This window comes from Azolla caroliniana, unplaced genomic scaffold (genome assembly GCF_043228905.1).
Source record: "Azolla caroliniana isolate FFs.n. ecotype wild unplaced genomic scaffold, voAzoCaro1.0.p SCAF_22, whole genome shotgun sequence".
Lineage (NCBI taxonomy): Eukaryota > Viridiplantae > Streptophyta > Polypodiopsida > Salviniales > Salviniaceae > Azolla > Azolla caroliniana.
Window position 1 is genome coordinate 9,836,011 of NW_028230457.1, and position 25,931 is coordinate 9,861,941.

General features: G+C 36.5%; 2 protein-coding genes across 7 annotated transcripts; both read right to left on the reverse strand.

The window, feature by feature from the left end:
* Positions 1-1,099: 1,099 nt before the first annotated feature.
* On the reverse strand, positions 1,100-5,964 carry LOC147849959 (lysophospholipid acyltransferase LPEAT1-like). Of its 5 annotated transcripts, none has more exons than XM_087336975.1 (11): positions 5,787-5,964; positions 4,685-4,910; positions 3,277-3,378; positions 3,116-3,153; positions 2,966-3,030; positions 2,649-2,717; positions 2,206-2,339; positions 1,861-2,001; positions 1,718-1,781; positions 1,532-1,612; positions 1,100-1,437 (listed from the first exon to the last, which is right to left on the reverse strand). In XM_087336975.1, the coding sequence occupies exons 1-10, from the start codon at positions 5,936-5,938 to the stop codon at positions 1,590-1,592; spliced, it is 1,014 nt and encodes a 337-aa protein (XP_087193101.1). In that variant the 5' UTR covers positions 5,939-5,964; the 3' UTR covers positions 1,100-1,437; positions 1,532-1,589. The 5 variants fall into 5 exon arrangements, with proteins under 5 accessions (XP_087193101.1, XP_087193096.1, XP_087193097.1 ...); XM_087336970.1 differs by having other exon boundaries at positions 4,685-5,691; positions 5,787-5,841; XM_087336971.1 differs by having other exon boundaries at positions 4,685-5,924.
* A 3,703-nt stretch (positions 5,965-9,667) lies between these two features.
* On the reverse strand, positions 9,668-25,602 carry LOC147849960 (zinc finger protein BRUTUS-like). Of its 2 annotated transcripts, XM_087336968.1 has the most exons (13): positions 25,176-25,602; positions 18,213-18,434; positions 17,607-17,801; positions 16,941-17,338; positions 14,034-14,271; positions 13,791-13,959; positions 11,740-13,279; positions 11,442-11,663; positions 11,116-11,253; positions 10,636-10,870; positions 10,411-10,470; positions 10,255-10,326; positions 9,668-10,167 (listed from the first exon to the last, which is right to left on the reverse strand). In XM_087336968.1, exons 1-13 carry the CDS (start codon positions 25,500-25,502, stop codon positions 10,066-10,068), a joined length of 3,918 nt encoding a protein of 1,305 aa, XP_087193094.1. In that variant the 5' UTR covers positions 25,503-25,602; the 3' UTR covers positions 9,668-10,065. The 2 variants fall into 2 exon arrangements, with proteins under 2 accessions (XP_087193094.1, XP_087193095.1); XM_087336969.1 differs by lacking the exon at positions 25,176-25,602 and having other exon boundaries at positions 18,202-18,339.
* Positions 25,603-25,931: the final 329 nt, after the last annotated feature.

Genomic DNA, 25,931 nt, shown 5'->3' on the forward strand with positions numbered 1-25,931 from the left:
CACAATATACAATCTAACATTTACCAATATAAGTAGCATTTGTTTCAATTAATATACTCAACTTAATCTAGTTCCATTGCATGTAGGAATATATCACATATTTTTATTAAGGCAAGAAGTTGTAACTTGGTTTATGCTTAATTATAAAGACATTTTTGACATATTCCTTTTTGTCACAATGTGCACCTTCAATTGCAATTAACATTGATACAATTTTGAGCATCAAGATCACTCAACTCCACACATTGCATGAAAATGCTTTCTTTTGATCAATACCACAAGTCATTTTTCACCTCCACAAACGATAATAAAATTACTCTCCAGTTTTTTCATTACACACTTGCATGAATGCATCTACACCTTGAAGATACATATTTTACAAACTTGCACCCTTTACTTATTATTGAATCCATTGGGCATCTAAAATGCAATGAGCAGATTTCCTTTATTGCATATCTCAGACATAGTTCATGGAGTTTGGTATCAATTAAAGTAAGCTTTCCCAAATGTATCAAAAATGTTCATGGGTTCATTTTGAAAGATTCATATGTATCTATGTTTTTATCTTTCCTACGTAATTATTGTAGAAGATTTTCTGTTCAAGGAATTGGTGTTTTCTTCTCTCTTTCTTGTATATATAGTGTTCTACTAAAGGAAATAGTGTATTTGCATGCATGCTAACTATGAGCATCACACATGGGAACAATATCATCAACATTTGGAACGAATGACTTGACAATTGACAATAATCAGTTGGAGTTGAATGAGTAATCATGTTTAGATATTCATTGCGCAAGGTTTGAAGCTTAAAATAGTGATAAAAAACGACGAAGACACACAAGCACCATGGATTGCTTTAAATACTTCTTGTCACAGTTTGAACCCCAATATCATATTGTAACACAATATTGCTAGCCTACACCTCAATGTCATATAATGTCAAGTGTTGCTAGCCTACACCTCAATGTCATATAATGTCAAGTGTGTTTCATAACATTTGATTCTAGAAAGAATAAAAATGCACATCATTTAAGCTCTGCAAGGATTACAATTTATAATCAATATTTCATTAATCGATACCCCAAGAGAAAAAAGAACATTTCATGAAACCACTACGACGATAGGTTCTATAAATGATCATTTTCTATAGATGATTGGGTTTCATTCAATAGGTTCTTTATGAGAATTTCTCCAGACACACCCATCGACACTCATTATTAACATCAAATAATGCAATGTCTGAAACTGTGATGATGTTGATTCATTCATGCTCAGCACAGATTTCTTGATGAATTCTTGATCTTTTGATGCCTTTTTTACCAAAAAATGCAATAGATAATGACATCAATAGTACTTTTTATTTTCACATATTCTGATCTTTTATTTTTCTATGCCTCGTTATTTCGCCGTGAGATCAAATCCAAAGAAGAATCTCCTCTACACATTCCCCCCAAAGAACAAATATGTTTAGTCAAGCAAAAATAAACTTTTTTGACCTCCATTGAACTATTTAAAAAGCTGCAAAAGCTACCTGGAAAGAAACCTTCACAACAAAGAAGGCCCCAAAATATGTGCATTGTCATGGTCTTCTAGGAGCTTTGGAAAATGTACTCTGCATCATAATAACTCCATATTACTTGAGTAATAAACATTACAAATCTTGTTATAATGTGACTTTGTTGTCATGTGACAATTCTTGACATTTGCCAGGAATTACCATTTAAGAAAGAGTGATAAATTCGCTTTTCTCGCAGTCCAACTTCTGACAGGAACAAACCACCCTACAAACAAACAAACAAACAATGCCAGCAATATAGACATATACATGTGTATGAAATATATAGGCATGAAAAACAATACCTCTACTGCCATCAGTTTTCGGACATTCCTCGCATAGAGCCTTGGATCAGCTCTTTCGATTTCAGAGGGAAAATAAACAGGGAGCCACAATACTTCTAAATGATTTATAAACTGGCAAAGAAGCAGAAAGAAATGTCTCACCTGAAAAAATGACACAAGTTCATCAGATGTAGTAAAAAACAAAAAACAAAAAAGATTATTTGTAACAATTCTTACAACATGGCAGTTGGTACTAGAAAAAAAACATGACTCGGGAAAATAAACCAAACAAATCAAAAGATATCATCACATTTTTTCGGGTTCCACGTCTGATTTTGTCAACAAAAGCACATGTGAATTACTTGCCCCGGAAATAGTCTCCCAGGCAGGACTAAAATGTATGTATGGATATCTTAAGATAACTGGTTGAATTGGAGTGCCAGCAAGAAATGCTCCTGTCTTGAATGGAAGAAGATAGAAGCCATTTGTCGTTGTTCCCTCTGGATATATGTAGAGAACCAATCAAATCTCAAGAAGACATGATTTAATTAGACCTCAAGATCAAAGAGCACATGATTCAACCGAATCTCTGGAAACTATGAATCATTCATTATTCAACCCAATCTCAGGCAATTCTCAGGAAACCATGTATCATTTGTCAATTCAATCAAATCTCAGTTAACGATGCACCTTTTGCCAATCAATCAAATCTCAAGAATATATCATCCAATCAAATCTCAAGCACGCATAAAATATAGAAATTTGCAGGATAGGTAACTGAAACACAATTGTTTAAAAATGAAATATACCAGGAAATAGCATCATTAAAGGTACATTCTTATCTCTAGCAGCGGCTTGCATCCTCTTCCAGATAATTCCTGGAAAGAACGATGGCATGAGCTCTTAGAACATGACCTAAACGCAAGATAACAATAATTTGATGATTCTTTTTTCTGTGTGCATACTCATAATACAATTGTATGTAATACAAGGTTTTACATAGGCTGACACACTGGTTTACACATGACTGCAATCATTTTGAATACCAAATTAAAATTCTTGATACATTACAATACTTCAACCAGACCACAAGACTCCTAATCTGAAATAAAACAATTCTTGTAACCTGAAACGCCCTTGAAATCTGAAGGCTTCTCTTCACGTTGAACGAAGACACAGCCTAAACATTTACTGCAAAACCAAAGCCACAAAATAAGTCAAGACAACATATATATTTCAAACCTATCACTATAGGAATGTTAGAACATGATCTAACCTGATTAGACCAATAATAGGTAGATCGGCCACTGATCTCTATTTGTAAGTGTAAACAAGTATTATACACCATCATGCAAAAGGAAATATCAAAAAGCAATATCATGTCACTCTTTTCACTAGATCAGAAACTCAACACTGCAGCATATACATCATACATACCTTGGGAGCAAAACTTGGAAAGACAGCTGATATATGATAAAGAATGTCAATATACGACACATGGTTGGATATAACTGCAGCAGGACGTAGTTCTGACTGCCCCTGTATATTAAATAAAATATTAGCCATTTTTTTATTTAATTTATGAACCCAATTAACACAGCAAGAATATAAATAGTTACTCTTAAGACTCTGTCTCTATAGATCTTTTCAGCATCATAGAGAGAAACAGATTAGGATTTTATGTAAAAAGTGTATAGAAGGTGCAATATGCAAGCCAGATGAAAGAAGGGGTTTATCTGAAGAAGTATTGTAGCTAAATCAAATCATCAAACAGATTTCTTCTCTATGTTGCTCATTAAATCTACTAACATCCCCAACCGGTCAAGCTACTTTGCTCATACATGAGAAGCTATTCTCATTATCCAATATACTAATATAGAGAAAACCTCAAGAACAATGCCTCCCCCACACTAATCAATAAATGGTATGATAATAAGCTCAGCGAAAAATTGAACCAATCTTCAACTTGTTGGAATATGAGCTAAAATGTAATGAGAATTATACCACGTATTGACTTAAATGATGTCAAAAGATTCATGAACCATATGCCCACAAAATCCTATTTACTGACGCAACCATATGGTATCAGAATGTTAAGTCTCTTTCACATATGCCAAGTTAGGCATCTTCACCATCCCCCACTGGAACTCTGACCCCATAACTTTTGACAGTTTTTTATGTATGAATGGGTGTAGAGTTCGATCAACATGAGGTAGCTATAACGAGTACTTCTTGCATGCATGACACTGCACGCAGCCAAGACAATTTAGCACATATTTTTACAAAGGTTGTAGCAGAAGACTTCTAAACATGTGGCATTCTTAAGTCTGGAAATCTTACATGTGAGGTACTTTATTGTTTTCAACAGTACTTGATTAAATGTCTTCTGATGCATACAATGATTCGTAGATAGTTTATGTGATTACAACTTCTATGCCTTTCACATCTCATGCCCCATTCCAAGCAAACCTCAGGCTATTTCAACTTCCATACATATTTCACTAACTATATCTCTCCTTACCTTGTATACATAAGAGAAGGCTAAAGCTTGATTTTATGATATGATTTGTCTCATAGGGGGAATTCAGCCTCGAGCACACATTAATATATCATTGTTTTCTTGTTTGATCTGTCTCGCAAGCCTATTTTGGCATCCAATAGACACTAATATTCTCTATTTATCTATCTCTCTCAACCAAATCAGACTTAATAATTGAAAGGAAACATGAGAAACAAAACAAGAGAAGACAAAACCAACTTAAATCTAACAATCAAAAAAAGCCAGCGATATCCAAATTGTATACACTACATAACCAACCCATCCATGGGAGCATCAATGTCTTACCTTAAAATCATCTTCGATATTTATTACTCTGATCCAATAGAAGCCCAACACAAAAAGAAATACCCTTGAAAGAACTCGTCCAGTCAACACAATAACTGCCCGATGCCATCCACATAAATTTGCATAATTCTCTTGGCTCTCATAAGAAATCTTCACCTCCGGATGATGCTTTATTTCACCATTATTCTCTCCGATTTGATCTGGGGGTATAAAAAGAGTGCAAATCCTGCAAATGGTATAACCAAGAATAACAATAGCAAGAAGTAAAACTGCCCTGAGCGGAACTATAGTTCCAAAAGCAACAAAGAGGCGAATTCTTTCTGATATGGGGGTGTTTTCTTTTCCCATTCGGCCATAGATATCATGTCGGACAAAAGGGGCGAATTTAGATTCCATGTCGATGAGGATTCTCTCAATCTCATCTAGTGTTAGGGTTTTTCTTCCATCTTCTTCACAATCATATGATGGATCCTCACAATCTATACTGGGCACTTTTCCTGAGGTTTTTTCTCCATCTTTTCTATGTTCATATGATGACCTCCTACCTTCATCTTCACCACCATATGATGAGCTCTCCTTTTGTCTGATTACTACTTCTCCTAAGGTTTTTCTTCCATCATCAATGTCATCATCATATGATGAAATTCTACCCTCTATATTTACAGCTTCTTCTAGGGTTTTTTGGTCATCTTTTGCACCGTCATGTGACAAACCATCTCTATTTACAACTTCTAGATTTTCTACATCATCTTTTATACTACCACCTGATGAACCCTCTCTATTTGCAATTGCCATTTCTTCAGGGACTTCCTCTTCATCCTTTGAGCCATTATTTGATGAGCCCTCTCTGTCCACCGAAGCTGAAAGAGGATCACCATTACCACCACCTTCACCATTCTCATTCTCATGGGTCACTGTGGGGACATTTCTTCCATAATCAAACTCCTCATCATTTTCCTCTGTTCTTGCAGATTCCTCCTGGTGAGAGGGTACAAAAGCAGGCATGGCTCAATGGAAGGGGGGGGAGGTCCTAGTTGATTCAGAGTATTGGGCATTCAAAAAACACAAAAGGAAGAAGAGGGATGGATCTCTGCATACTTACTTGGCATGGTTAACTTGACCAAAAAGCTTGAAGAAGAAGGGGAAGCAGCAGCTCTGTTGGGTGGGTGGGTGGGTGTGTGTGTATGAATGAATGAATGAAGGAGAAGGAAGGAAGGCATGCACTGTTAGTTTGCATGGAGATCCCAAGTCCATGTCCACACCTTTCTTTTTCTCATTCTCTCACTGTCTCTGTCTCTGTCTCTGTCTCTGTCTTTCTGTTAGGGACAGACCATACCTGTCTCTGATTGATAGGGACAAAACATGACCATACCATCTTTATTGATAGGGACAAAACATGACCATACCTTCTTGGGCGGGGCGGGGCGGGGCGTCGGGTAGTACCAATCCGAAACATTGTCTCCGAGTCCCTTGGGGTCGAGCTTTTCAATGAATTCTTTTTTCTTCCTTTCACTCGCATCATATGGAGTACGCGATGAAATCATGTAGATCTCATTCATTTCGTTGCATGTTCGCAGATGCTGATGTCTCGTTAGTATGGTTTTTCAACGGCTTATCTGCTCGAGCCGAAACCGGGCCCCTCACTACCGAGATACCTGCATCTGTGAACATGTAACCAAATGAAGGATATAGGGTTTAGGGTTTTTTTATCGGCTCCCAAATAATTAAATGGTTTGGTTTGGTTTGGTTTGGATTCTTAATAAATGGTTTGGTTTCGATTCGGTCTAGTTGTAACACTTGGGCTTATTGGTTTAAGTGGTTTGGTTTAAAGATTTATTGTTTTTGGTTAGCTTTTTCTTCCTCTTAATGGTTTAACTAATGTTTTTTTATTGGTGTAATTAATTTAACTTAAATGTTTATTTAATTTAGTGGTTTAAGTAATGCCTTTTTTTATTAATTTAATTATTTAACTTAAATGTTTATTTAATTTAATGTATTTTTGCTTATTTCGTTTTTTAATTAGTTTCACTTAAATGGTTAGGTTTAAAATTTTTATTAAATAGTTCAGTTTGGTTTCAACTTTTCCCTAAACGGTTTTCGTTTAAATGGCTTCAGAGCTCATAAATGACTTGGTTTGGTTTTTGTTTTATATAAATGGTTCAGTTCAGTTTCAAGGCAAAGAAACCGAACCGGGCACATTGCTAATGTCTCGCACAACGAGAGAAGGAGTCCCTATGCCATTTATACGCCTGAAGGCAAACGACTCCCCACCTTCATCTAGCGCGAGAAAGTTCATATCGTTCACGCCCCACTCCCATTGATACAACCCCATCACCTTACCAATAGTGATTGTGGACCACCTCTACGTTCTTCTTTTATGATTAAGATCATAAATAGTGGTGGTGCGCACATATCATGGGTACAAGTAATAGAACCATGGCCGATGTATTCTAAGGCGAATCGCTATTGTTTCATTTATTCATTTCTCCCATTGTGTAATATTGAGCATAATTATATCATAACAATTATAATCATCATATGCAAGGAAATCGTATTAATAGTATGTGCCTATTTTCTCACAAACACAATGGTCTTTTGATTACCCCTACGGTAATAGTGGACATGTCTAGTTCTCCTAGGAAATTTAGCTTTATTGATTGTTTTCTAACTCTAATTGATCCAATGAGGTTGTGAGTTGTCTTGTCACTACTCGAGGGTGCATGACATCTAGCTACCTATGTAAAAGGATTGTACAATAAAACCATGTATTAACACACTACAACAAGATATCACTTGTCAGTCATCTTACTATCAAGTGGCACAACAATTGATACAGGCCCTCTATATAACCAATTGATTTTTCTCGAGATCACTCTTAAAATTTATGACTTCTTAATTTTTAGACAAGGCCAACAATTACGTGAATAAGTTTAATCGTAAATAAAATCATTGTCTTTATCTTAAAGGCATTAACTTATTAAACCATTTGTATAATCTTAAGATTAGAGAGCCATCAATATAAATGAAACATCGACAAGTTTGGAAATAAATTTTCTTAAACGAATCCCAAGTGCTAAAGCAAGTTTGCATTAGCATTGAATTCATTCATAAAATTGCAAAGAGAGTTAAATTTTGGCCTACCCCTTCCTTAGGTCGCAGCTTGTTTTTAGTTCCCACAATAGAGTTTTAGATTATAATGATCACAAATACAAACAAGAGGCTCAATAATCGAAGTAAGACTATTTTAGAGCATTGTATTTCTTAATATCCCCATCGAAGGTCCAAGTCAATCCATGCAAAAAGTTGGAGGATACTCAATCGTGGAGTTGGAGAAGGTCAACAACAATGGAGACAATACAACAATTCAGGTGATCTTTTCAAATTGCTTTTTTTTCCACAAATTCGTTGAGCTCAAACTTGCCCTTCATCCAAGTGTCTTGATTATTAAAGGGGAATTTTATAATCCTTGTGTGTGGAACCACATGAGCATTTGTTCACGTTAGTTTTTTGAATATATATCTTGTTGAGGATGTAGTGTATTAGATATTTTGTAAGAAGTTGGGTCATAAGCTTCTTATTGAAATGGCATTGACTACACCCTACCATTTGTTAAAAAAAGATAACATGTCATCAAACATAGATGTCTTTCTTGAACCTATATCACAATAAAATGAAATAGTAAAGATGAAGCATCCAAAGTATGATTAAAGTTGAGGTTTAACCAATGCCTTGTGCCTAATTATAGTATCTTGATTAAATTATTCTAGAGCCTTGTTAGATTATTATGTTAATAAATCAACTTGTGAGGTCGAATGACACCTAAGATTAAGTGACCTTGGAAAGCATTGTAACAGGTAAATGTGCAACTTAATTATTTAACTAGTTGATTATGATACAAAATTAGATCAAGATGATGAGGTTGGTGCAACTTGATTAAAGCAGTAAATGTATTTTCATTAAAATCAAATTACTTAAAATTTAGTTAGGTAGCATACAGTTTGCAATGGTATAAGGGATAACCTCAATATTAGGAGAGATACTAATGATATAATTGTCACCTCATGTATGAGGGGTGTTTAACATATGTTCCTAAAATTTAGTCTCTTTATAAGCTTGCTAGCATTTTTGTACAAACAAGTTATGCCAAGTATGTTTGACATGTTTTATAAACATAATGGTTTGTGTTGAAGTGCAATGTTGAGCATTGTCTTTATATGATATGTAGGAAACATAATACTCCTTTTTGGGTTCAAATATTCAAAGTTGATGATATTGTGATCATTTTAAGAACAATATATGATTAAATCTTGGCATCGTGGACGTCAACTAGTTGTTCTACATTAGTTCTTTGCAATAAACACTTAACGTTCTTTATATTGAGATTGAGCACATAAGCAATTTGTTATGACAAAATATCTTTCCAACTAATGAATCGACATGTGGTTCCACACACAAGGGTTATAACATTCCCCTTTAATAATCAAGACACTTGGGAGGAAGGGCAAGTTCAAGCTCCCCGAATTTGCAGAAAAGAAAGCAATTTGTAAAGAACACATGAAGTATTGTATTCTCTCCGTTGTTGACATTCTCCAACTCCACATTTGAGTATCCTCAAAGATAGTACACACAATAAATTGAGGAAAATAATAGGGAGCATTTGTTGTACAAGACTTGGTTAAATCCCTAAATGAATTGTCATACGAGCACACTATACCATACTTCTTTGTACCCATGCAGATTTTAACTACAAAAAATTATCGACACAATTTTATAGAGCTCAGCTGCACATCCACAAATACCTTGAGAAAAACTGATTACAACTTTGCAGATTCACAACAGAATTGATTTCTTGCGTTTTAGTTTCTTTTTAGTGAACCAAAAAACCTATATCTTGATCTCATCACAATTGGTGATGACAACATAAGTGCCATTTGTGTGCACTTCACATCCTCCATGGATATAAATGATGGAAAGAGTATAGTATCATTTGAATAAAGCTCTTCTACTTTCTTAGAAAACACAGTACACAGTTTTCGTATCCTAAGATTAAATCACAATACAATAGGCTTGATACAATAAAGCCCATGAACTGTACAGCTAACTTGGTTATCATATATCGCCAATAGCCATAATGATTGTTAGTAATATACTGCAAAGTTGGAAATAAAATGAGATTTTCCCCTTCTGAAAGTTTATGCTCGCATATTATGGCTATAAACATTTCAACGAAATCACTCACCTATATGGGTAGTATAATAAGCTAGGAAAACTACATCACGTAAAGATATTTACTCTTATTCTTCACTTTACAACTCCAGTTTTTTTACATCTTTAAGGTATACAATGCATTAGTCTCATCTTCTGACCACGTCGGCATGAGCTTAAATTGCCCTAGTGTTGTAAGAGCCACATGTGCTACATTTATGATACAGCCAGTGAAAAGGAGCCTTGCCCTTTCTTTCACAGTCATTACAAAGAATATCCTGCAAATAAGAGCAAATTAATACAAAAAACGACACTAGCATCAAAAATCACTTTTGACTGTAAGCAATTAGAATAACGCTCTTAACCTGTTGCCTATCTCGATACTCTTCCGGGAGCTGTTCTGAAGCCAGCAAAGCATCAAGCATGCCAAAATACACCTGTACACCACAAAACTATAAAATTTCAGAAAATGATAGCTTATATTTTATGTTTGAACGTATATGGGCTCTTTGATTACTTACATTCATGTCACCAAGAGATTTATAGCATATTGGACAAGTGTAATGACTGTATGTGTATGCCTGCACAACAAAAGCAGTTGAAATGGTACATATAAAATGGCCCTAAACAAAGTTTATGTATGTAGCCACTATGTCTGTATGTTTATGACTGAACACAGCCAAAAAGGCTCAAATGGTATGTAGAAAAAACATTTAAATAAGCCTAAAGGCATGTTAATAACCTACCCCATAACAGGCTGAATGCATGAAGTGTCCACATGAAAGAGCCTTCACTGGAGTGTGAGATGTAAAAAGAAAATCGTGACAGATTGGGCAATTTGATTCCATTCCCCTTTCTCGGCATTTATGAGAAGTCAGTGATGTAGACATGCATGAATTGCATGTCATACAATGGAAAAAGTCAATTCCTAACCCTTTTCCAACTCTACATACGTTACACGATGGACAGTGGTAAATGTCCCTGCAGCAGAGAAAAGTGGATTTCAATAAGAAATTGTGTATCCAAACCATAATTAATGTATGTGTATTATACTTATCATCAAGTAGTTTGCAGATGTTGCAATAGTATTCATTAATATATGTGTATAATATCTTTTGTCATCAAGTAGTTTGCAAATGTTGGAATAATATCTTTTAATGTGTATTACACCTGCTACTATCAAGCAGTTTGAAATGTTTTTGAACATTTCTGAAAATGTATTATACCTGCTGTCATCTAGTAGTTTGCAAATGTTGCAATAGTATTTTGCCATGCAAAACCGGTTACAAGATGGTGTAGTACAATATTGGCCAATTGGTTGTGTCCGTAAGCACTGCATACACATCATCTCCTCTATTGCTTGCCTGAAAGTACGTGGAATTTGTATAATGAATGCAAGATCAAACCTAAAGCCTAAAACCCATGACATTAAGATCACAAAGCACACACTGTCACTACACCGTCATCTTCATGGTAAAATTATGATTTTTTAATTAGGTATTAACATAATCAGTTTATAGGAATACATGAAAGAGAATGCTAGATAGATCACCTGTCCATGGTGTGGTCACTAACTTTATCATGGCAAAATCTGCATGGAAAGAGGATACCACAGCATACAGCTCTAACTTTACAATTTCGCTTATAATGTTCACAACCGAAGACATTTTCATTCATGTCTGTATAAGATGGAGAACGTCCAGGGACATCTTCATTCTCATCCAGTGATTCTGATCCTGTTCGAGATGGGTGTTGTTGAGCCACAATCCACCGACTGCCATTGCAACATTTCAGATTATTTTTTATTAACTATTGAGAAAATATATGCTCATCTTTCACACACAGCATACCTAGTCAACAAATTCTGCATAAGGTAAGCTTTCCTGCGAGGATCAAGTGTTGGGTCTCCAGAGACTTTCCTAACTGCAGCCTCAAGTTCTTTCTCATTCATTCTAAATATATCCTGCCAACCAGGCTTGAACTTTGTTGTACACTGCTCAATTTTGCCTTCAAGAACATGTTCATTGATGTAATCATCCCCTCTTTCACCATCAAAAGAGAAGCTAGAACATGACACGGATCTCTGAGTTTTGCCTAGATTCTGTTCTTCAGAGGCAACAGGAGTACCTGTAGTCTCGATTGAATGACTTCTGGCTTCATTTCCTTGTATGTTATTCTTTGAAAGGTAATCAGCCACTAGTTGTAAGCATTCTGGAGTTCCAGATTCGGGCAATTCATCATCTGAAACTGATGATTCAGATGAATGATTAGGAGATTGCTTCCACCATGCACGTAACCACTTCTCAAACATGGTATTCCGAGTAGCTTGTCGCACTGTATACATCATAGAGTTTTGCTCCTCTTCAGTTAGAGCTGTAGTCACCCACGGAAGCATTGCCTGCAAGACCTCTGCACCCGTACTGCCTATGATCTGCCCCACTAATTTTTCTTGCTCCTCTATACTGAAATGCAAAGAGAATAGAGGCCACAATTCTAACTCCTCTCTAGACACATGTTGATCTAGAGTAACATGTATTGACTTACACATGCCCTGCAGTTTTGCAGCAAGACTTTGCTTGTGAAGCACAGCATTCTGGATTGAATTGCTTCCATCTTCTGATACTTGCACCATGAATGAGCCAGTACAATCTTGCTGAACCATGCTTGCTTGCAACTCTGTGAGCTCCGACAGCACATTTGCTATTTCATTGAATAAACGCTCTTCATGTTTATGATCAATTGTATAAGAGTGACTCACATTATGTAGAGCCTCTTTTGCTTCTAAAGCTGGAAAAACTATGACATCTTCCGCATTGCTATGAGCACAATATAAACCCCGTAGAAGCTGAAATCTTCCTTTGAATTGTCGTAGAAACCGATTGTCACAATCAGCTAGCCTTGAAGACTCAAAGTCCAAGTACTCCAGATCTTTTCTTATAGCCTTGTGGAACTGAAATATTGTATCAATTGGCTTAGGAACCAATCCACAAGGAGAAGAAGGTTCAGTACCACCACCAGACAATCCAGACCCAAAATAACCACCTTGAAGTGGATTGGACAATGAAGACTGGAGAAAACTCCGAGCACCAGTGCAGAGGCTGCTCCTACTCACACCTAAACCAGGAACACAACAAGATTCTCTAGACTGAGTTTTCTGGCACTCTTGTCTATCCACTATCTTGCTGATCCTGGCACGCTTCTGTGATCTTACAGAAGTGTAATCCTCACAATCTATCTCTGTAGAACTCATGGAACAATACCTTCCACAGCTATAGATACAACCATCTGTATTATTTCCATAAAAGCATCTGATAGTGGAAGGCTTCTTAGTCCGTCCTCCGCAAGCCCATCCTAAGAGCAAGGTCACTAATGCTGCATGAGATGCTGGGGCTGCATACAAATCGAAGTTATTATACACATTCGACAAATTGGAAAAGACATAGAAGGTACTAAATGCAATATTAAATGGGCTTCAAACATAAAGAACATGTGCCACCTATTTTTAAAGTTTCTGGGGCTGTGCATATTTTTTGTGTCAACTTCTACAGTGCTTGCAAAAATCACAACTTCTATAAAATGTAACAACAGTACTTATGCTTTTGCCTGATAAAATGTAGCAATAGGGTCTTTTCAGATATGAAACCGAGAGTTGCCTTGTAGTCCCAATTCAAGATATATCGCAGACATGGTACTGAGGTTCACAGGGATACACACTCTACATCGAGTGAGTAGATCAAAATATACTAACACAGACCAAATTCTAAACCTCAGCAAGTCATTTATTTTCCTTGGTTGCGTGTACACAAAACTTGGAATCGCAGAGCATGGAACAGCTCGAATAGAAAATTATAGCTTACTCACTAAACCAAAACTTCATATTGAAATGGAAAAGAAAAAATACCTGCTAAACGTATGTTTTCAAGCATGGCTTTGGCTTCTTCTTCCTGTAATGAAGTGGCAAGCCATGGAAGAACTCTCTCAAGCAATTTCAAAGGCATGACACAAAGACTCTGATACACTAAAAACCGCTGCTCTTCTATGCTGCAATAATCACGTGCAAGAGGGAATACCTAAAAGAAACCATTCATAAGCAGCATAAACCACAAATTATCTTGAGGATCAAATGAAGAATTCTGGAATTTACCTTCAATTCCTCATCTCCAAGATGTTCTCGCACAGTTTGTGCAATTACTTCTGCACGTGTACATATTTGTCTATACATTTCAATTGAAATATGTGAATTTTTCTCCACCATGATATCTTCAAGAAGTTGCCGTATATCATTAAACAGATGTTTTTCTTTTAGATGCTCAGAACCATATGATAATGGTTGCTTGGTTTTTTCTGCGATTGCTGGAAACACAACCTTGTCTTCAGCAGCACTGTAATACGATTAATCGATGTTTAGATCATATGCAATAATGTGCATCAATGTATGAACCCACTATTTTCTTCCATAAATATTTAGTTTCAAAACAAAACAATGACAAAATGCATACAGACGCTATGATACAATCTTTGACTTCTATCTGCCTGACTTACAAGAACATCATGACCCTTTGCTTTGCAATAGTAGAAATCATATAAACAGAAAGAAATATTCTTAACATACAAAAAGATGACCTACAAGATATAATCAGTATATGGTATTGTGCCTCAACATGCACTCATGCACACATACAAACAGGTGCATGCCACCACTTCAACATGAAATTGCCATTGAAGAAAGACTGTATCTTCATGAAAGGATGTTTCTATCACTTTGTATGCCATGACATCACCATGCTCAACTTGTTGACTACTTTATACTGAAATTGCCTAATTGTTATGAGCTTATACCACTTCCTGTAGTATCAACTTTCCACCCAGTGCCAATATACAGCATGGCTTATTTACCCCTAAGAACACCTTTAAGTTTCTTCTTGTCTTCTCTCAATCACCTCAAAACATGCAGTATAACCTTCAATCTCCAATTTCACGTCAAGTCTTTGTTCACTTCATTCTCCATGGGAAGCAGCAAAATACTCATGCACACTTTACAAAAGTTGGACTGACCCTAAAATAAACCTTTGGTGTACAGTTTCCGTTTCATTTATGAAAACCCCTTAAAATCTAGGCCACAGCTCTGGAAGCACAATCAATCATAAAAGTGCAAGTTCACAAGAATCAACTAATTCCATAAATTTGTACATAGAAGACCTGGAACCAAGGCACTCATATAAACTCTCAGATGATCTCACATACTGATAGCAGGACATCATCAAGCTTGTCCCTGAACACTAAATCGTTGGTAAAGAACAAAATAGAATCAAGCCTAGTATGGGGAGAAAAATAAAGTATATTTATTGAAGTAAGAAAATCTATTCACTAGTGTCAATGACAAAAAAATGGTATGAAACAAAAAACCCAGGCTCAACACCAACTTCTTCAATATGTCTTACGCACATCATCAGTGCCCAAGAAGCGGTTTGGAGTCATATTGGTGACATTTCTCCAGGCATGTTTTTGGGATTCAACTCCCAAAAACAATGCTATCACACCATAAACCTCCTCGAATACTATGTGTTCAAAGCTCCACCTCACAAACCTCAAACCCTCTATGTGTCAAAATCTTCACCTCATCCACCATGTGCATGATGCCTGATGGTGTCTCAGCCATTATAGTCAGAAAAACATTAAATGGACTAGATGAGTTGTTTGACAACACCTTGCATCATCAAATCAGAGCCATGATCAAACATTCAAGTAGCTTCACTCCATCCAGTTCACAGCCTGGAAGTATTGTGCAGTGGTGAAGAAAGAGCAATGGCCCACCAATATGTGTAAGATCTCCTCGAATACTATGTATTCAAAGCTCCACCTCATAAACCTCAAACCCTCTGTGTGTCAAAATCTTCACCTCATCCACCATGTGCATGATGCCTGATGGTGTCTCAGCCATTATAGTCAGAAAAATATTAAATGGACTAGATGAGTTGTTTGACAACACCTTGTATCATCAAATCAATGCCATGATCAAATCTTCACGTAGCTTCACTCCATCCAGTTCACAGCCTGGAAGTATTGTGCAGTGGTGAAGAAAGAGCAATGGCCCACCAGTATGTGTAAGACACTCCCATCTTTCTCTTAGAAAAGTAAGTTGAGATATGCAAACAAGGGGTACACATTGATGGCAATGAATAAAAATTACCATACTTTGGCAAAACAAAATATAAACAAAATATAAACAAAATACTGGTGATGGAACTTCCTTTCGGTTATTCCTAGTCTGACAATCGACATGAGATCGATATCACATTACCCAAGAAGAAATGCAAAAAATTATAGCTTATCAGAATATAACTAGAGTCTAGGACTCTATATATGAGAACTACAGAAACAAGGAACAAAACAAAAATTGTAGACAGAGTATTAGCACATGTGCATCTACGATCTATTTACCGTAAGGTTTATAGAGAACATAATTTGACGCATCAAATAATCTTCTGTCTTAGCTTGAACATGCATAATGAGATTCCAAGCTCTTCTAACCAAGTCATTTGAAATTCCAAGGCCAAAAAGAAATCCAATTTCCATTAATCAAATAATTCACATTGCTGATTGCAGCTTAGTGAAGGTGTATTGAGAGTTAAACCACAAATATGCCACATCGTAGAGAGTCTTTAACATCGATAGAAACAAGTACATCAAAACTCTACTCACCAACCTATTCATGCATTTATCGTTCACTACCCACATTTGCCTGAATAACCTTAAAAGTTGAAGATAGCAACCTTATTATCTCCCTAATACAGCCGATATCATCAGGATGATGGTACAATCTCTATACACCCAGATTTATATTACTTAACAAGCATCTGAAGCCTTATTTTCAATTGACCTCTTCTCATTGGTTCCAAACCCTGTACAACTAATAGAGAGCGATGGATGCTAGACTAGAATATAGTAAAATCAATCTGGAAACCGACCCCTGGGTCATCATTAAAAGAAGAAGTTCAATTTCTATGAAACTTTGTCCTATAGACCCTATACAAAGGGAAATGTCATTTACCTATGGAAGATACAGATTTCTGCTAAGAACTGCAGATGCTCACTGAAAATGGGAAGATACTCAATACCTAATGAACGCAATTCTTCCACTGCTTGTGTAAACTTAATTAACTCTTCTCTGATAGCATTGTGCCAAGAGATCAGTGTGTCAATGGGAGAATATGCCTGACTTCCAAATGCTCTGATGGTGTCATTGTCACGTTCAAGGACACAATCTGATTTCCTCGGGTAAGGAACATCGCATCCCTGCAATTTGCTTTCCTTGTTTAACCCGGCAGCAATATCTTGAGATTTCTCCGCTTGTGCAAGAACATCCTTGCCAACCTCATTTGTATTCATTTTTTCCATCTCACTGGTTTCTAGCATGATGCTAGCTCTTTTCAGCCATGCAAATACCACCTGGAAACATCAAAGATCTATTTAGTTGCGCATTATGATCTGGAATCTTCATAATTTAACACAAATACAGGGAAAACACCAGAATACTCCTAACTTGTTGGGTATTATGAAAATACCCTGACTTTTCAATAAAATTACCAGAATAACCTTCCATGGTAATTATTGTTTTTGCTGAATATGATTATTCTGGTAAATGTTTAAAACGAGGTATTCTGGCAAATTTTCATAAAGCGATATATTTTAGTGTTTGCCATAAAATATGTACCACCTTACGAAGAAGATCTTCCTTCGGAACAACAGAATGCATGCACTCAATCATTGCATGCTGTTCTTCTGATGAAAGACATGATGCAATCCAAGGAAGAAACATTTCCATGAGATTTACGGGAATACTACAGATGAACTGCCACACAAGCCCAGCTTGTTCTTCAAAGCTCAAATGTTTAATTAGCAATGGAAATACCTGCATCAAGTAAAGTTTCAGTATGTTCTGCTTTATTCCAGGATCATATCCCAAATGCCTTCTTTACCCTTAAAATTTAGTAAACTCTAGACTATCCAGAGGTGAAGTGTCATTCAGATATAAACTTCAAATCAGAGTAATTTCCATATTTATTATGGAAGGTATTATTGCATTGTAACATCTGGGTCACAACTTGTGATAAGAAATGCAATGCATGTTCACATATAGAGAGAGTGCACACCATAATTCTTCTTATTAAGATGCCAAAATAATACTGGTTCATTTGTTCTGCAATAATGTGAATAGACATGCAAATAGCTATTCTGACTGAATCATACTGATGCATTCTTTCTGTAATGGTATGAATAGATAGATATGAAAACAGTTATCATAATTTTACCAGCATGCTACCTGCTCTTCTTCTTTAGACATATGTTTGCAAAGAGTTGTCTGAATAACTTCTGTACAACATATTATATCTCTCCGAAGTTTTGCTGATGCATTAATGCTATCATTTAGGGCCGTCGTAAGCAGCAGTAGCATTTGATCAAACAAGTCGCATTCCTCCTTGTGTTCTAGTGAATATGTTTGAGCTATGTTCTTGACACGACTATCTAGAGCTGGAAAAATAACCTGTGATTATAAGTACCCAAGAGGATCAGCACTGGAAATAAGAAACTTATGTAACATCAACCAAAAAGACGAAGAATGAATAGACATCATACATACATACAGAAAATAAAAACTATTTATGAATTACCTCGTAAGACTGAACAGTTCACTCTTCAAAAATAGTGACATTTTCATGCAGCAGACAAGCACCCACATCGTCAACAAACATAGGTGCAGCCTATCAACAAGATTAATTTCAATGACTTCTAAGAAGTTAAGGAGAAAATGCAACAGTAATGGAGATGACAACCAGAAAGTAAAACAAGATACATCTGTAAGAATCATCCACCCATATAACATGAGTTTTATTTTTTTGGTGCACAATGAGTACTTTACTACTCCATAGTGTGTAGGCATTTTTCACGTTAGGCATAAAGCACATAATTAAGAAGTTTCACAAAGCTATTTGATTGGAACTCCATTATTATCATTCATAATTATGAATGCCATCTTCAGTTTATACATGGCAACTATAGAACTTTATATAATAAAAAACCTACGCCAGCAAACCACTTGAGAATAAAATGATTTCTAATTACTGAAATTTGAGAAGCCATCTGCAGGTTGTACAGGAGAAAAAGAAAGAGATGCAACAACTAGGTACTAAGCTCTATATTTCCATCCAATCATCCTTATTCTTACTTGTAGGCTCAACAAAGCTTTGTCCAAAGTCCTATATTATCAAATTACCACTCCTCCAGCCAACCTTCAGTAGATATTAAAATATACGACATAAATATCTAATACATCCTTTAATATTCTTAAAGTGACATGTAACACAATAGGTATACATACCTAATAGATGTTATTTTTATTCTTCTTTAGCACACTTTTTAATAACTGCTTATTATTTTACTTGTTTCCCAGCAAAATGGCATTTCTAGGCCAGTATGAAAGAACTAATTTTACTTGTTTGCCTACCAAAGTGACAATTCCAGACCAGTATGAAACAACTATGTATATGATGAGAACCTTTGTGAGATTATGGAGATGAGAGCTATTGTTTATCAAGGGCTGTATGAAATGGAGAGAAAAAGGTCTCGTGCATTGCTCATGTCAAATTTTTTATTTACTAAATTCATTCTCTCAAGGTCTAGATTTTGGATCTAATGCATGTGTACATGCTCTACTATTTTTCATTTGTATTTCTACAACCTAACTCGAGCACGCTGGTATGTAGAAAGCAAGGTGTTCACCCTCTCCTACAACTATCTTTGTGTTGTGAGCTTTCGAGTATTAGATGGTTAGCAATGAGTTCCTCGTTATGCAGTTGATGAGTGTGCCTGTGATCAAGTAGATGTTGATACATTCAGTAGATAATCTAGCCAAATCACTTTGAATTTGGGAGTTGGATATGATTTGAGCTATAACGTAAAAGTTGAGGATGGATTTAAAGAAAGTGGATATCTTTTGCTAATGGTAGGTATTGAATCATATATTTTGCTAGAATGATCAAGCAGATATTGATACATTCAGTAGATAATCTAACCAAATCAATTTGAATTTGGGAGTTGGATATGATTTGAGCTATATCGTAAAACTTGAGGATGGATTTAAAGAAAGTGGATATCTTTTGCTAATGGTAGGCATTGAATCATATATTTTGCAAAAGAATGATCATATAGGAATGCAAGGCTAATAATAAGAACTAATATTCATGATCCATATAATTGGTTTCAATTTGTTTACATGCACCCCTTTTCAATGTGATTGGTTACAATTTGGGAAGGCCCAAGATCATGATGGATTGGTTGGTGAGCACTTTATCTATGCTCATGACATATTGCTCCTATTGCTAGCACGTATCTTTAATAGAGCTATGTGTGAAGGTTTCCCTACTAGATGAATAGAACATACTGTGAAGTCAATTTCTGTTTGTAAGAAAAGACTGTTGCAAATACATTAGATGCTAAGATGTCTAAGAATAAAGCGTGACATAACAAGTTCAAGTATTAAACGAGGAAGGAACTTAAAGGAATATAAGGTTAGAGGCATTTTTTCAAAAGTAGAAAAAAGCAAGGCGTGGATATGAAGATTTAGGTAAAGAAAAAAGCTCATAACTTCTTCATCTAATATCCAAATTTCAAAAGAAAAGATTCATAAAGAAGATGAAAACGAGAGCTTTCTAAAAAGATATTGTATGACAAATTTGGGATTACAATAGGGAAAATAATGATATAAAAAGTACACCTCACATCAACTCGAGTGTATTTTAAAAAACACAACCAGAATAACACAACCAAAAACCTATAAATAGGAGGGTATTCTTAGCCATAGGGGTGAGTGAGGAAGTATAGAAGGTCTACAAGAAGTGAGAAGAGTCTTGGTAGGAGGGAAGAAGGGAGGTCTATTTTTCGTTTAGAGTCATAGAAAGAAAAAAAGGTCTATGTAGTTGAGTTTTTAGTTGGAGTCTACGAACCTTGTATTGTTCTCCTAATGGTATAGTATAACATTCCTTTCTCTTCCTCTTCTCTTCTCTATCTTTTCTCTACCTCTCTTCATCACATACCATTGTGCCAATCCTCAAGGGTGGAGACTCCATGATGCCAAGCAACAATAGGACAACCATGATTGACCATTACTTGGCTAAACTATATGGCTCGATCGTAGAGTCAGAATTGAGTATGTGGGCAGAGCAAAATGGCTGCTGTTCAGCTGGACAGGCAGGCTTTCAGAAGGGGTTCACAACTTTGGATCACATATTGACCCTCTTAGCCCTTATCGAGGAGAACGGAGCCAATAATAAGAGGACTTGTTGCTGCTTTGTGGATTTCCAAAAAGCCTTTGACATGGTGCACGTGCTCGGCTTATGCAATGGCTAGAAGCCCTTGGTGTCCCTACAGATATGCATGGGGAATCTACGCATTATATGAATCTGTGTCACGAAAAGTGCGGTCTCCTATAGTTTGTCAGAGGTGGTGGCTAGCACAATCAAAGTAAAACAAGGATGTCCATTATCAGCCACTCTCCTCATTCTCTATGTAGATGAGGTATCACATTACATAGAGAGATTAAGGGGTTCGGGAGCATGCCTAACAGGTGTAGCTATACAAATATTACTATATGTTGATGATATTGTGCTAATTTTTTACTCTCGAAAGGGACTACAAAGACATCTGAACACCTTAAAACTATTTTGTTCAGCCGAAGGTTTGTCAATAAACATGGGTTAAACTAAAGTGATGGTGTTTAATACCAATTCAAGCGTGGGTGGCAAGATCAGAACCAGAATTCTTCTTGGGAGAGGAAAAGGTGGCATACACATGGTCCTACACATACCTCGGAATAACATTTACAGGGTCTAGGTTCTCCTTACAAGAGGCTGTTCATACCCGACTTTCTCGCGGATATGCAGCCCTTGGTGCTCTCGATAGACAATGAGCACATTTACAATTCCAAGAGCCACGAACTAAATTGTGGCTATTTGATACACTTGTGACACTGACTCTTCTCCATGGAGTAGAAGCGTGGGAACAAATCTTTAACAAGGCAAATAACTAGAAAGATCTAGATAGACTTTTAGTGTCAATGATTGCTCCAATGATAAGAGCAAAACACAGGTGCACCATGATATAATCTGAGCTGAGATGGGAGCAGCCCCTATAATCATCAGGGCATTATTCCGATCAGTGATCTTTATCCAATGACTTTGGGAGCTCCCTAGAGGAAGGTACTCAAGGTTGGCACTTATGTCATCAAGGGAACTTGCTGAACATGGAGACATTCATTGTTGGTATGTTAAAATGCAGCAATGCTTCGAGTCACATGACCATAAGCATAAATGCACTACCTCTGTTCCAATATAGCTTGGACTTTCCCCATCTATACATGACCAAACTGGAAAAGAATAGAGTGATCCAAACTGACATTATTAACTTGGAAAACAAGATAACATGGATCAGCCCCAAAATATCACTTGGTGCAAAGATGGCCCATGATAAGACACACTTCTTACACAAATCGGAGGATAGATTCATCATCAGGCCACCTTATATGGACATACATCTATCCTATGCAATGCGCAGTGTAATAGGGCAGCTACAAACTTCATCACATCAGTTACAGATTGAGGTAGGCAGATATACACGAATACCTCTAGAAGAAAGAATTTGCCAATTGTTTCATCAAGGAGTGGAATCCGAAGAACACTATGTTTGTCACCGTAGTGTCTTTTATGAAATCAGAGGGAGATACCATCGCCTCTTTAAACAAGGCTTTGGCCTGCTACGCAAGGTAATGGAATATGAGGACCAACGGTGCCTAGGACTTTTCTTGCTAGAGCTCAAGAGACATCGAGAAAAGTTGTTGACGAATACAGCCACACAAGCTCACCCACAAAAAACAATCACAATTTTCTTTAGCCCCATCACTCCTACTAATGTTACAAGTCAATCAAGGGATACACAAATGGGCTCCCGACCAAGACACAACAAAGGGGTTACAATTGATCAGGCAATAGCAATTTGTCGTGCACGTAGGCCCTGGCCCCATGGACCATGGCCTCAACACCCTTGTCATCGACGGACAAAAGCCATTATCTCCCGGCATCGCAAGTGCTTCCCTCGCTTCGGAGACCTTTCCATTCTGGATCGACCTATGCTAGAGATCTTTCAAAGACAAAAGTTACAATATATCTAACTTGAGAATCTCACATGTGCCGAAAACCGGTTTCCCTCATCTCCTTTTATCTTATTTGCTTTTATATTTACGGAGTAATATTTATTTTATTTTGATTTGTTGTTCTCAGAGACGAGGCAACACTTAAGATGTAATCTCTTGTTTGGTCTTATAGGCTATTTTGGCCTCTTAAAAGACATTAATATATCTTTCTTTCTCTCTCTCTTCCCCTCCCCCCCAATAGGTCATGGACAATAAAAATCTTTTCTATTTGATTCTCCTAATCTCTATCTCATTGAGGTGGTTAAGTGAGAGAAAATGGCAAGTGGGAGATTTTGAGTCATCATCTAGAATTCCGAGGTTGTTTTATCTTGCCAACTACCACAATTGCTCTATATGCGCCTCTCTACAACTTTTATGTTGTTAAATTCTATTTTGAGCACAGAAGGCAAGCCTCTAGTTGGTCCAGTTTGCATTGAGTTCCAACGTGTGCCATCTCGTTTTATACGTATAAAACTTGTTTCAAACATTGCTGGCCAGTTTGACAGCCTGAACTCTTTAACCTAGATCATCCAAACAGATTCAAATGTTTTCACATCTCTAACTCATCCTCAAAATTTTAAATGTGACTCAATCAACACCAATTGTTGTCTCTAGAAACATTCATTACAATCACTCTCTGATTGCTTGAAATTATTGACTTCCAGGCTACGTTGACATATAACTGATATCCTGCTGCTACTTTTCCTTTCCCACTGATTTTGGATTCAAAACAATAAGATTTTATTATCCGCTTATTAAATGAATGTGGTATCTTTAATAAGACCATGTCATGAACATTAGAAATGTTCACATATATGTTAGTATATTTTTGGATGCTGATGTTTCCTACACATAATTTTGGATGCTGATGTCCCATACGTTCTATGGTATACCTTGTACCAGATAAACTTAGTTCTAAAAATAGATTATGCAGACCATTTACTACCAAAGGAAGCTTTTTCCTAGCAATGTGCTTCTAATTTTAATTTGATCAAAGCTACATTTCCATGACAAGACACATCTTCTAAGTCAATCAATTCAGCTCAATTTGTGCTTTGTCTTCAAGAATGAATCATCCTCCCAATATCCTCAAAGACCAAACAGAAAATCTGTTTGATTAAGCTCATGTAAATTACAACATTATGCAGAATAATTCTGAACACATCAAGACCCAGTTTTCTAGAAAACTAACTCAATTTGTGACAGCTAGAACTTCATAAGAGAAAAATCTCCAATTGCGCTCAAGCAATTGGAAAATTCATGCACATCCTTTCAGACCAAAAAAGAGGCAGTTTTCTATCAAGGCAATTGTAATTTAACTCAAGTTGTGGTGCTACATGTTTGATACAAGAAACAATATTCGCTTCAGCTCAATCTAAGACATTAAACAGACCCTTCATGATCAGAAAAGGAAATATTTTCCAGCAATGTGCTTCTAATTTAGTTCAATTTTGTTCTACACCTTCAAGAAGAGAAGTATCCTCCAAGATCTCAGAAAGTAAACCAAGAAAAAATACAGTTTAATTAAGGCCAAGAAATCTAGGATATATGCAGATGATTTGTGATCACGAAAGGGATCAGTATTTTAGGGATGCACTTCTAGCTTACCTCAAATGTGCTACATCTTCAAGAACACAAATAAAACTGAGCCCAATCTAAGATAAAGAATTCGTCTGCAATATTTTTAGCTATGTGATCTTAATTAACTCAGTCATTTGCTTCAATATTTAACACAATTTGATCAAATCTTCAAGAAGAGAAACATCCTCCAACCTCTCAGACAGAAAAGGGGAAAAAATATAGCTCAATTCAGCTCAAAAAATCTAAATAAATTCTGTTCAATTAAGCTCCAGTGAGCTAGATAAGTCCTTCAGACAATTTCGGACCACAAAAGGAACAACACTTTCAGCAATGTGCTTCAAATTTAACTCGAATAGCAAGTGCTATATCCTAACGAAAGAGACACGAAGCACTCAGGTCGAAAGAATAAGACAAGAAGAAACTTTGAAATTATTAAAGAGATGAAAGAAGAAGACTTCTTACCTCATCTTCTGCATTACTGTGCTGCGTGTAGACAACTCTGAGGAAATTGTATCTAGTGTGAAGAGCAAGAAACTCTTTCTCTCCTCCTTTTTCCACAGCTATGGCGTCCAGATAGAGTCTTTCTAGTTCCGTTCTGATGGCCTTATGGAAGAACTGGAACTCGAGAATAGGAGAGAGTGGGATATCCAGCTTTACTGCCTCTGTTCTTGAGTTTGTTTCTGTCTCTGCTTCCGCTTCTGCTTCTGTTGGTGGAGAACAAGGATGGTGAACTGAGCACTCACAAGGATTTCTGAGGCAAGAAATGGCGACATCAACGGAGACTGGCATAGCTAGGGTTTGGCAGAGAAACTTGGTTGAATTGCTGTCGATGAATGATGAGTGAAGATGATGGTGAAGATGAAGACTATGATGATGATGATGAAGAAGAAGATCTGCGATCAAAGCAGACAAAAGGGGGAGGAGGGGCCGAAGAAACAGCAGGAGGAGTAGGAGGAGGCGAGCTCTGCTTGTGGCTATGGCGGCCGCGAGCTTCTCTTTTTTTCTCCTTTTTCCTTTTCTTTTTTTATTTCCTTTTTCCGTTTTTCCCTTTTTTTCCTTCTGCTTTTGGTTTTCTGTTTTTCCTTTCGCTTTTTGCGTTTTGCTTTTTGCTTTTTGCGTTTTGCTTTAGCTTTGGCTTTTGTTTTTTATTTTGCTTTTTGTTTTTCATTTTGCTTTTTGTTTTTGTTCCCTACTCTTTTATTCTTGTCTCTTCTTTTT

Bases quoted from the DNA above. Each gene is read 5' to 3' on its own strand.
- LOC147849959 (XM_087336970.1), bottom strand. The intron at 3,031-3,115 runs GTTAGATCATGT...TTGGTTTTGCAG, and splicing joins CCTATTATTGGTCTAATCAG to TAAATGTTTAGGCTGTGTCT. The intron at 1,613-1,717 runs GTAATTCCTGGC...ATTATGATGCAG, and splicing joins TTATCACTCTTTCTTAAATG to AGTACATTTTCCAAAGCTCC.
- LOC147849960 (XM_087336968.1), bottom strand. From the start codon at position 25,502: ATGCCAGTCTCCGTTGATGTCGCCATTTCTTGCCTCAGAAATCCTTGT. The intron at 13,280-13,790 runs GTATTTTTTCTT...ATTTGTATGCAG, and splicing joins TGAAAACATACGTTTAGCAG to CCCCAGCATCTCATGCAGCA. The intron at 10,871-11,115 runs GTATAATACATT...TCTCTGCTGCAG, and splicing joins AAACTACTAGATGACAGCAG to GGACATTTACCACTGTCCAT.